The 12,850-nt window shown below is 41.9% G+C and overlaps 1 protein-coding gene across 1 annotated transcript; it reads right to left on the bottom strand.

The window, feature by feature from the left end:
* Positions 1 to 1,525: 1,525 nt before the first annotated feature.
* On the bottom strand, positions 1,526 to 12,217 carry LOC133999189 (NLR family CARD domain-containing protein 3-like). The gene is made up of 10 exons (XM_062438376.1): positions 11,944 to 12,217; positions 11,812 to 11,841; positions 10,123 to 10,230; positions 8,798 to 8,905; positions 8,355 to 8,417; positions 6,277 to 8,071; positions 5,415 to 5,588; positions 3,921 to 4,094; positions 2,952 to 2,998; positions 1,526 to 2,136 (listed from the first exon to the last, which is right to left on the bottom strand). Exons 1-10 carry the CDS (start codon positions 12,215 to 12,217, stop codon positions 1,526 to 1,528), a joined length of 3,384 nt encoding a protein of 1,127 aa, XP_062294360.1.
* Positions 12,218 to 12,850: the final 633 nt, after the last annotated feature.

Genomic DNA, 12,850 nt, shown 5'->3' with positions numbered 1-12,850 from the left:
TACAGTAAAGTACTAGTACCTCTAACTGTACTGCAGTAAAGTACAAGTACCTCAAACTGTACTACAGTAAAGTACTAGTACCTCAAACTGTACTGCAGTAAAGTACTAGTACCTCTAACTGTACTGCAGTAAAGTACAAGTACCTCAAACTGTACTGCAGTAAAGTACTAGTACCTCAAACTGTACTACAGTATAGTACAAGTACCTCAAACTGTACTACAGTAAAGTACTAGTACCTCAAACTGTACTACAGTAAAGTACAAGTACCTCAGACTGTACTGCAGTAAAGTACTAGTACCTCAAACAGTGCAGTACTAGTTGGAGGCTTCAGGTTAGCAGCAGCTCTAAATGAAGGACAGTCAGTCGTAGTATTGAGCTCGATGTGACTTTATGATCTGATGCTTATCTCCATCATAATATCAGGTGAGTCATTGTTCACTGCTACAACTGTTTATTCAAATATGATCATGAGTTAAAGCCACACAGGACTGAAATGTTCTACTGGTGCTGTATTGATCCAAATGATTCTCAGAGTGTAATAAACCATTTTCACTACACACATGTTGACAAAGCAGGAACATCACAGGTGGGATTGATAATGTTAATGATGACTATGACATTTAAAATATTACGATACTAATCCAGGTTCCCTTAACCTTTGTGTCGTCCTCCCGGGTCAAATTGACCCGTCTGTTTTAACTGTTCCTTCCTTCCTTCCTTCCTTCCTTCCTTCCTTCCTTCTCTCTTTCTTTCCTTGCTCTCTCTTTCCTCCCTTCCTCCCTTCCTTCCGTCCTTCTTTCCTTTCCTTCCCTTCCTCCCTTCCTTCTTTCCTCCCTCCCTCCTTCTCTCTTTCTTTCCTCCCCCCTACCTTCTTTCCTCTGTCCTTTCCTTCCTTCCTACCTACCTTCCGTCCTTCCTTCCTTCCTTTCCTTCCTCCCTCCCTCCTACCTTCCGTCCTTCCTCCCTCCCTCCTTCCTTCCTCCTTTCCTTCCTTCTTCCTTCCTTCCATCATTCATTCCTTCCTTCCTTCCTTCTTCCTCCCTTCCTTCCTTCCTTCCTTCCTTCCTTCCTTCCTTCCTTCCTTCCTTCCTTCCTTCCTTCCTCCCTTCCTTCCTTGACCTTCATTAGATTCCCATTAACACATTTAGGTCTCTGTCTTGTATCCATAGTAACAGGCGTGTAGTGTAGACACACTTTAGAGCGTTTAGGAGGCATCTTGGCTGCTGAACTGCTAAGCGCACTAACTCACATTCACCATGACTTCACCACCACAGACGGGTCGTAGCTGCTGTGGCAGTGGACCAATCACATGTTGCATTAAATACAGGAACACTTGTGTTGATTGGCTGTGAGCAAGTCCATACAAATAGTCATATTTTCTAGCTCTGGGTGCAAAAAGGATCGATTGCAAGTAACTGCAAAGTGCGCAGGAAACAACATCCAATCTGACAGAAATCCAACCCGATTCTAACATCGGTCTGTGATGAATCGGACAGTGTCTTCCCCGCTTTGGTGCATGATGTGTTCATATTTGATTCATATTCAGTTCCATCCCTCTTCCTCTATCCAGCCTGCATAGAGACACTGAGGAGCAGCAACTATCCAACAGCAGGTTCAGATCAAACTCAAACCCAACTCCAAACCCAGCATACAGAGGTTCAGTGAATGTGGTGTTGAAGGTGTGGAGGTGGATCAGTGAGTCAGAGGAGACTCTGTAGAACGACAGAGTGCCAGCAGGACAGTCCACATACACTGCTACTCTGTTAGAGACAGAGGAAGAGGATGAGGAGGAGATGGATGTTTTTCTGTTACTGTGCCAGACAGAGTAACGACCAGTGGGAGAGCAGAACAGACTCCAGGACCGATCATTCATTCCAAACCAACAGTCATCACTGTTTCCTTTCCTGCTGATTCTTCTGTAACTCACTGATATATTAACTCCTCCTCTCCACTTGACCTCCCAGTAACAGCGACCAGTCAGACCATCACTACACAGCAGCTGAGGCCAGTAGTCAAATCTGTCTGGATGTTCAGGATATGACTGATCCTCCACCACACGTTTCACCTTCCTGTTGTTATCAGACAGTTTGAGGTTTATGTGTGCTGTGTTTGGATCCAGTGTGAGTTCACGAGCATCTGATGGAGAGAACGAGACACAATACATTAAGATGTTTAGGCCACGTGTCTGGACATCGTCATTATTTTACATTCAGGTGACTTTGCTACAAAAAATATCAAACTTCATTGGTGGTACGATTGTTGTTTTAGTGAAACATAACTTTGAAAGTCAATGTGAAGATGCTGTGAAAACGTGTCTAGTTAACGATTACAGATTAAGGCAAAAATGTGTGTAGTTTTTTTGGTTTATGAGTTTAAATGTGTAATATAATGGGATAATAATCCCACTTTTGTAAAATTGTACATTCAGATTTTTGCCTGCAAACATCATTCTGTGAGTTTGTGCATTCAGAGTTGCCAGTTGTGATTCACACACTCACAGACACAGTCACAGCTTTATAAGAAAGTATTTATTTCGCATAAACCCTAGAATGGATGACATTAAAAGGTGAATAGGTGATTGTACATTATGCTGAACCATCAGACAGCAAAATGCTGCATTACAGCTTTTAAATTACTCTATAAAGTTATAATCCTTCAGACTTCAGTTCAGTTACAGTTTAACTGCTTCAGCAATAATCTTGTTTCATATTAGTATTTTAAATGGACCTCTATCTTTTTGAAGAGTTTAATTACTTTGTACTGTCTGACTTTGTGACTTTATTTTTTGCCTTCTCTTATCTATTGTGTTGACAGCTGATTCATATTTATTATTGCCCTTTACAAGGATAACAGAGTTGTATGGGATTGAACTGGAACTGGGTGACTAAAGGGAAGTGGTATGGGCATTTTTCGTTTTCCTCTCATGAATCAAACTGTATAAACATACTTACACTTCTTTATACCAGGTTTCAGCCTCCACACTCCACCATGATCCATCCTGCAGGAGAAACACAGTCAGACACACACTGGTGATGCTGGCTGGATCAGTACCCCCAGGGGCCCCTGGGCCCCTTCAAAATAAGAGTCACTGAAGTGAAAGACGCAACTTATCACACTGCAAAAGCCCAGATATAATGCACTTGACAACTTAACTCCCACACACAGGCCTATAGCAGCATCACACCACAGTGATGCAAAACACATGAAGCAAACAGCTTATCCAAAATGTATATATATTTATTTATTACATTATCTGATCACCCAGTCACAACAGATAATACTACTGAATGCACCCACAGAATAATGGTTCTTACCATCAGAGGTTCCTCTTTCTTTCTCTTTGTTATAGATCAGGTGTCCATCTGTCTGTCTCTACTTGAGAGTGTCCACCTGTCTGTCCATACCTGAGAGTGTCCATCTGTCTGTCTCTACCTGAGAGTGTCCACCTGTCTGTCTCTACCTGAGAGTGTCCACCTGTCTGTCCATACCTGAGAGTGTCCACCTGTCTGTCCATACCCGAGAGTGTCCATCTGTCCATACCTGAGAGTGTCCACCTGTCTGTCTCTACCTGAGAGTGTCCACCTATCTGTCCATACTTGAGAGTGTCCACCTGTCTGTCCATACCTGAGAGTTTCCACCTGTCTGTCTCTACCTGAGAGTGTCCACCTGTCTGTCTCTACCTGAGAGTGTCCACCTGTCTATCTATACCTGAGAGTGTCCATCTGTCTCTACCTGAGAGTGTCTATCTGTATGTCCATACCTGAGAGTGTCCATCTGTCCATACCTGAGAGTGTCCATCTGTTTGTCCATACCTGAGAGTGTCCACCTATCTGTCCATACCTGAGAGTGTCCATCTGTCCATACCTGAGAGTGTCCACCTGTCTGTCCATACCTGAGAGTATCCACCTGTCTGTCCATACCTGAGAGTGTCCAGTCTCCAGTGTGGATCCTCCAGTCCAGCAGACAGAAGCTTCTCTCCTGAGTCTCCTGGATGATTGTAGCTCAGGTCCAGCTCTCTCAGATGGGAGGGGTTGGAGCTCAGAGCTGAGGCCAGAGAAGCACAGCCTTCCTCTGTGATCAGACATCCTGACAGACTGAATAGAATAGAATAGACTTTATGGTCATTGCACAAGATGTACAACTACATTTTCTGTGCCGTGCCTGAATATAAAAACTAAAGAAATAGACAGTAATAAATACACAAACACATAATATATTTTTAAAAAGCATTAAAATCAGCTTGAAAGCAGTGTTGCACATGTTTTAGGAGTTGTGTACAGGTGAATAAAATGAGTCGTCCCTACCTGAAGGTTCATCACTCTCCATATATCCAGGATATTTGTATTATTAATGAACATATTAAAAACATGTACTTGAGGCATTTCTTTACAGTCTCTTCATGAGGGTTCTATCAACATATGTGTCTAAGACGTATTAAAGCCCCACGATGTCCGTCGTTAGTGCAAAAACCTTCTAAAATAAAGGGATTATCTATGTTGGGGTAATATATATTATTCACCAGTTACTATAATGTAACAGCCGTCTCTGTAACTCTGCAACTAGTTAAAACTAGGAACATAAGTTAAGGACATAAAGGCCTGGATGACCTGCAACTTCCTGCTACTAAACTCAGAAAACACTGAAGTTATTGTGCTTGGCCTCAAACACGTAAGACATCCTGAACTCCTGTTCTCTATTCACTGATGAATGGGCTCCTTAATGAAAAATCAGTAATTCTGTGTTGTATATTTTCTGTTATTGATTCAATTATAATAGATGTTCATGACTTAATGCAAATTGAGTCTGCATTGAAGATTAAATGACAGAAACATAAATCCTGCCTCACATGTTGGTGTGGAAGGAGTTTTACTTACTGTATACTTGATGTTACATCACTTCAGCTCAGACAGTACACTAAATGTTTTTGATATCATAAACTCTTCATGTAAAGTAGAAACTGAGGAGAAGCCAAAATATTACTTTATATACACAGTAATAAAACTGACCTGAGATTTTCCAGTGTACAGTGTGGACTCTCTAGTCCAGCAGAAAGCTGCTTCACTCCTGAATCCTGCAGGTTGTTGTCACTCAGGTCCAGATCTCTCAGATGGGAGGAGTTGGAGCGCAGAGCTGAGGCCAGAGAAGCACAGCTTCCCTCTGTGATCAGACATCCTGACAGCCTGCATTGTTTTATAACATTTACTTTATTATAGAATGTACTTTATTAACCATCATAAACAGTTAATTCAATAATAGCTTGCCTGTGATGATCTGCTTTGTGTTATGAGAACTCAGGAATCATATCGGTAATATCAGAAATTTTCAAAAAGTATTTTCCTAGTTTTTACTGATATTACCCTGCATGCAGAGCAGAATTTAAATGGTAATCTGCTCAGAAAAATGTAAATCCTGACCTGAGAGTCTTCAGTGTACAGTGTGGACTCTCCAGTCCAGCAGAAAGCTGCTCCACTCCTGAATCCTGCAGGTTGTTGTTACTCAGGTCCAGATCTCTCAGACTAGAGGACTGGGAGCTGAGAACTGAGGACAGAGCTGCACAGCTTCTATGTGAGAGGTTACAGTCAGTCAACCTGAGGAAGAGTAACGCTGGATTTATATTTTGGCATTTAGCGTCAACTTGAACTCATAATTGCTACAAGTTTATGTTTTCAAACTTCACCATGGCTGACATACTTCTCTGATGACAGTAGAGATTGATCAGAGAGAAGACAACATGGAGCAAATGTACAAATGCCATAGTTCACTGAAACTCATGTAGGAGTTTTTATTTATTCCTGTATGAGTAAGGTGATAAAAGGTCATAATTTAATAATGTGCCTATTACAAAATAAAAATGTTGAAGACATATCTTTTTGCACATAATGCAAGAAGTCATCTTTTTGTGCAAATAACTTGAAATATATTGTAATAAGTTAAATTCTAGTGCTTTAAGGTCCAGTTTGTATTTAATATGTAGTATTTCCAATTGTGCCCATGCATTAACATGTATAGAGTTATCATTCAGATACAGATCACACACTATTATTGCAGATTGTTCCTTGATGAGCATTTTAAGTGTTTTACTGATTAAATATATATGAAGTTGTTCTGTGTCACCGGTCCCCAAAAAACAATGAACTAGAGTAAAACATATGCTGCTGGTATCTACGGCAGGTCTCTCCATCGCCTCTTATATCACGGATAAATTCTACTTTTATACATAAAAGCTGCAACATTTTGTTTCAATCATCACATTTGAGTTGATCTCCAAACACCTACAGAGCTTTGTTGGAGGCTTTGACCACTGGCAGCAGCCCCAGAAGAGCCTCCTCTGAAGCAGAGTATTTCTTCAGGTCTAACACGTCCAGACCTTTTTCTGATGACAGTAAGATGAAGCCCAGAGCTGACCACTGAGCACGAGACAGTTTATCTGTGGAGAGACTTCCTGATCTCAGGGACTGTTGGATCTCCTCCACTAGAGAACGATCATTCAGTTCATTCAGACAGTGGAACAGATTGATGCTTCTCTCTGCAGACACATTCTCAGTGATCTTCTTCTTAATGTACTCGACTGTTTCCTGATTGGCCGGTGAGCTACTTCCTGTCTGTATCAGCAGGCCTCGTAGGAGAGTCTGATTGGTCTGAAGTGAAAGACCCAGGAGGAAGCGGAGGAACAAGTCCAGGTGTCCATTTGGACTCTTTAAGGCTTTTTTCACCGCGTGTTTGTGGACTTTTGTTGTTGATGTTTTTCTGAAACACATCTGCAGACTTCGTACTCGTGAAACGGACATCAGGTTTTTGTTGTAGTTTGTGAGTGAAATGTTCACGTGAACAGCAGCCAGAAACTCGTGGATGTTCAAGTGATTAAAGCAGAACATCTTTCTCTGGATGTCGAACTTCCTCTGGCAGTTCAGCTGTCTGAAGATGTGAGTGAACACTGCAGAGTACTTTGAGGCAGCTCTCAGATGAAGGCCGCTGTTTTTAAGGTCTTCCTCGTCAAAGATTTTGTTGTTCTTCAGTAGTTGTTGAAAAGCTAGTTTAGCCAGTGACTGAAGGTACTGAATGCACTTGTCCAGGCTGTATGTCTGCTTTGCCTGGTTAATCTGAAGCAGCAGGAAGTGGATGTACATCTCAGTCAGGGTCTTGGGCAGCTCTCCTCTCTCTCTGCTTTTCAACACATCCTCCAGAACTGTAGCAGTGATCCAGCAGAAGACTGGGATGTGGCACATGATGTGGAGGCTTCGTGATGTCTTGATGTGGGAGATGATGGTGCTGGCCTGCTCCTCATCTCTGAATCTCTTCCTGAAGTACTCCTCCTTCTGTGGGTCAGTGAACCCTCTGATCTCTGTCACCATGCCGACACACTCGGGAGGGATCTGATTGGCTGCTGCAGGTCGTGTGGTTATCCAGAGGTGAGCAGAGGGAAGCAGTTTCCCCCTGATGAGGTTTGTCAGCAGCACATCCACTGAGGTGGACTCTGTCACATCCAGACAGGGATTTGCTTTGGTCGTGAAGTCTAACAGAAGATGGCTCTCATCCAGTCCGTCGAGCACAAACAGAAGTTTGATTTCACTTTTGTCAACATTTCTGGAGCTCTGTAAATTTGTGAAGATGTCATTAAGAGTTTCCTCCTTTATGCTGTTGGTTTCTGGGATACATGTGTGAATCAGCTCCGCCAAACTAAACCTTTCTTTCCTCCAGAAATTCAGCTGCCGGACAGCGAATGGAAACACGAGATGCAAATCTTGATTCTCTCTTTTTTCAGCCCAGTCTGACACAAACATCTGCACAAGGAATGATTTGCCAAAACCTGTGATCCCATTGGTCAGCACTGTTCTTACAGGTGTGCCTTGTCTGCAGAGGTGTTGGAAGATGTGGCTGGCTTTCATTGGTTCTCCTGATGTCACGTTGGCGTTTCTGTTCTGTCCGTCTGCGATGAATAGCTCCACATTCACGCTGTGCTGCCTCTCGGCCCACGCTTTAAACCCGTCCTGCAGCTCAGACTGCAGCTTGAGATGGAGCGACGCTTCAGAGGGTGGAGGCTGTGGTACTGGCATCATCACACGTTGTTCCTCTGTGAAGAACAAAGTAACACCCATGAAAAATAAATCTCACAGTATGAAACGCCAATCCAAGTGAAGTTCGTATCATAACTGAAGAATCTTCACTGTGTCAAATGTTAAATTCAGCTGAGATTCAATTCCAGATTTTTTAGTAAAACTTTTATCTAATCCCTCTCTTTTTTATGAGAAAAAAGGAAGTTGAATTACATCAACATCACATACAGTGCAAGGCTTGTTCAAACATTAACCCTGCACACTGGCTCCAGTCCACAAAATCAATTCAAATATACTCACCAAATGTGCTGCAGCAGGTTTTAGGTTCCTCACAGCAGCTGTTGCATGAACACACCTCTTCAACTGAAACATAAATCAACTTGCTTTCATTTTAAAATACTTTTGCATTCTTTCAGGTAATAACTGATTTAAAAACCACAACTAAATAAATCAATATCATCCACAAATAAAATAAATCTTTGTGCCGTCAATTAAAAACTCCTAAGTCTAGACCAATAGCATCAAGCCTTTGTTTCTGGATACAGGTGCAGTATATAACCACAGTATATTCTATATTATTACATAATATTTTCTGCTCTAGTTGATATTTCCTGCATAAAAAAACTGGTTTGTATGAGTTGTAGTACCTGCAGCTCAGTTTTAGAAGAGTAGATATGTCAAAGTATAATAGTAATAAAGAGGTTTGTATATTTGTATATTGTAGTTTGTGAGAAGGACTTTACCTTCAGTGTGTCTGCTGACAGGTGTGAGGTCAGGAAGCAGAGCAGTCTGTGGCTCAACACATGAAGCTTCTTTATTCTCTGAAGTCTCTCCAACATCACTGACTTCCACTGAGAGGAAGAAACATATCAGAAGGTGACATTAGACCTGGTTACTACAGGGGGGCGAAAGCCTGATCATCGCTGCTTGCAGCTTTAATTCTTCTTCTTGTTAGGGCCTGAGCCCACCAATGGCGGGCGAAGTCCTGTTGTATCTGTAAAGATTATTAGGCCCCAAGCACTAAACAGTGCGAAGGCCCTATTGTAATCGTAGTGATTATAATTATAGTGCTGACAAAACACTTTTTTGACAGCCTAAACGTGCCCCAAAACTCACAAAAATGTGCACGCACATCAGACTCGGCAAAGACTTTGATATTTTATGGTTCGCCAAAATGGCCGCCGCAAAATGGCTCAATAGCACCCCCTAACGAATATAAAAATGTGAAAGATTGACGTACTTGAACAAAATTTGGTAAATATATGTATCATGTACACACGCACAAAAAAGTCTGGGGGACCCACAATGTCACTCCAACAGGAAGTCGGCCATTTTAAAAAATATGTGCGATTTTGGCAATTTCCACGCCTCGTACTTTAACGAACTTGTTCTAGGGATTTAATCCAAACGACTTCAAGTTCACTCAGAAACATCTCAAGACATTGGAGATGAAAAGTTATCAAAAACTTTCTAATTAGGGAATTGGTTTGAGCGTAATGGGCGTTGTAAAATGGCTCAATACCGCCCCCTAGAAAATTTAAAAAATGGAGCCCCTCAACTCAGATTGACATAGACAAACAAAAATCGGTACACATATGTATCGTGTAAAGACGCACTAAAAAGTCTTTTGGACCCATACCCTCACTCCAACAGGGATTCGGCCATTTTGAATCGAACTTATCGTATTTGAACAAACTCCTCCTAGAGATTTAATCCGACCAACTTCAAATTCACTCAGAAACATCTTGAGACATTGGAGATGAAAAGTTACCAAAATCTTTTTGATTACTGGTTTGGCTGCTTCGTGGCGATGTGAAGAGTTTTGCGGTTTCGCCATTAAACAGGAACTGCTGGCCAAATGGGGGTACTGCACCCCGTAGAAGATTAAGGAAATTGAGCCCCTCCCTCCAGATTGACGTAGATGAACGAAATGTGGAAAGCATATGTATCATCTAAAGACGCGCCAAAAAGTCTCTTGGACCGATATCCTCACGAGGTAAAATGGCTCAATAGCGCCCCCTACAATATTAATAAAATTGAGCCCCTCGCCACAGATTTAGGACTTTACCTTCAGTGTGTCTGCTGACAGGTGTGAGGTCAGGAAGCAGAGCAGTCTGTGGCTCAACACATGAAGCTTCTTTATTCTCTGAAGTCTCTCCAACATCACTGACTTCCACTGAGATGAAGAAACATATCAGAAGGTGACATTAGACCTGGTTACTGTGCTGCTGACTCATTTATTGCTGGTCATATTGGGACTCATTACTTTTGAGTTATTATTTATAATGTATGTGTTAAGGAGCATTTATTAAAAATCCTAATAAATCCTGTTGTTAGGTCACATTATATGTTGATGTTTATCAGCTATGCTCTGTTACTCGTTCATGTTTCCTCTAGAGCTGCAACCAATCATTAACAAGGTTTTATAACTCATTTCAGGAACAAAGACGACTCCTCATACTTCCCTGATTAAGTCAGACCTCATCCTCTCCTCTCTCCTTCGTCTCAGTTGTCACATCCCTTCTTCCCAAACCCTTTCTAACCTTCTCGCTTACATTTGACTTCAGGAACCATGAGGGCTCCATCCAGGACCGGAAGAAGACACGGCTCCCTATCCACCACATACCCATCCCTTCATCCCTTCATCCCTTCATCCCTCCATCCCTCTACTATTGTTGCTATAAATCTTTAAACTCATATCTAAGTAGGTGTGGTCTCTCAGAGTGTAAACGCCTCCTTCACTGCAGTCGTACTGTACAAATCTCTGCTCCATCAAATCTATCTGACTTTCAGAAACATCTCCATTAAATCCTCCCGTTTCTTTCTGAGCAGCGTGCCGACAAAGACGGCGTGATGAGCCTACACGATACCAGCAGAGTGACCAACACAGCCACGCATGTTCCTTACTAATGTGGCTCTATTTAAAAGGGAAATAAACATTATAAGATTTATTACAAAGAAGCTTTGTTACAACAAAGAAACACTCTACCAAACACACCTTAACTTGCTTTGTGTGTTATGTTTAGTTAAAAAAAACAAAAACATTTCTGTTTAGTGTTGAATAAGTTAATTGTTTGTAACCTGTTCTGCTGTGCTTGCAGTCACTCCTCTGGTTAGACCTGAAACTGCCAAACCATACTGGAGGCTACTTATGTACCTATGTGTTTAAATATGTTTTTGATTGAACTGTAAATATTGGTGTATAACCAGGTGTTAATCTGTGAGATCAGTGATAAGAAATTACCGATTAGCTTTTTATTTCTCTAACCCACATCCTCCTCTGTTTCAGGTATCTCTCCACTCTAATAATTAACTCATTATCAAGCCTTTGACGAGCTTCAGCTTCTTGATAACGAGTTAATAATTAGAGTCAGGAGTGTTAGAGGAGATACCTGAAACATGCAGAGCAGCAGCTCTCCAGGAGCCACTGCTCTTTAAAACAGTTAAGAGATAGTTTAGTGCAGCTGTCTCAGGATGTTCTCACACCAGGCCTGTTTGCCTTGTACTGTGCCTAAGCCTGATTGTTGCCCCTCCCCACTCCCACACTCCCCCCACTGGCCTGCACTCACATTGCATCTACTCTTGCATCCCTACGTCATCACACTGCAATCTTTTATGTTGAAAAAAAGCGCTCGTTCAGCACGATGGAGTTGATCATTTTACTCAGTGGCCTGGACATGACATGGACAACCGAACTAAAAACCATTTATCATACATGTGTAATATTTGGTGAGCAGGTGTTCAGTGGTTTGCTCACCTGCACCAGGTGCTGCACCAGCTGACTGACCTGCAGCACATAGACATCAAATCAATTATAGTTAATTGTTGTTAATTGTAGTTAGTTATCATTTAGACTGCTCAGACTGCGTGATGTGTGTCTAGGACTGACCTTCAGCTCCAGATTCAGTGTTTGACAAACTCTCCACCAGATCATTCCTCTTCATCCTCTTTAAAACCCTCTTGGCCACCTCCACACACTGCTGCCTGTAGGTCTGCACCATCAGGTCCACGGTGTCCGGCCTGTCTGCTGTCTCCAGTCGGCTCTTTGGGATCACCGGGAAGTCCTTCAGGAAGTCGGCCTGCTGCAGGTACCATTTGAAGGATTTTAGCTCCCTGTCGCCCAAATCCTCCAAAGCTTCCAGCAGCTCGATGGCCGTCGCCATCGCTGCTCAAATCAGAGGAAGTCTTCACTAAAACGTCTAAAATAATTTCTATCTGTCATCATTTAAAAATATGTTTTCCTGCTCTGTTCACAGACATTTAACATCGTGATCAAACCTTCATAAAGTATTAGCCATAAAAGCCGTTGGCACACACTGAAGTCTGCAAGTCTTTGTGGTTTCTGCAGCAGCGTCTAACAGGAAGTTACTATGGTGTAAACACATCCTGTTTCTACAACTGAAAGCACAGAAAGAGCTGCTGATAATACACACTGTCTGATTCATTGTTACAGTATTATCATTATTCACTAAACCTGGTTATTTACTTAATGCTCCAACACCAACACATTAAGATAACTTGTTTTGTCACAAACACAAAAATGCTGAATTAACTATCATAGAAACTGGAGAACTAGTCAATCAGAGTTAATCATCTGAGATTGGCAGATCTGCAGCGCCACCATCTGGCCACGGTGGGAACACTTTCTGACCTGCAATGATTCAGCTGCTAATTTAATACCTCATTAACTATCAGGAATCAGAACTATCAGATTAGATTAAATAAATGTTGTTATATGACATAAAACATCAGAACCAGGTTTATTACTGAGTATGTGTCTACACATACAGGACCTT

This window comes from Scomber scombrus, chromosome 18 (genome assembly GCF_963691925.1).
Source record: "Scomber scombrus chromosome 18, fScoSco1.1, whole genome shotgun sequence".
Taxonomy (NCBI): Eukaryota; Metazoa; Chordata; class Actinopteri; order Scombriformes; family Scombridae; genus Scomber; species Scomber scombrus.
The sequence above is the reverse complement of the archived record's forward strand: the minus strand, read 5'-3'. Positions and strand labels throughout refer to the sequence as shown.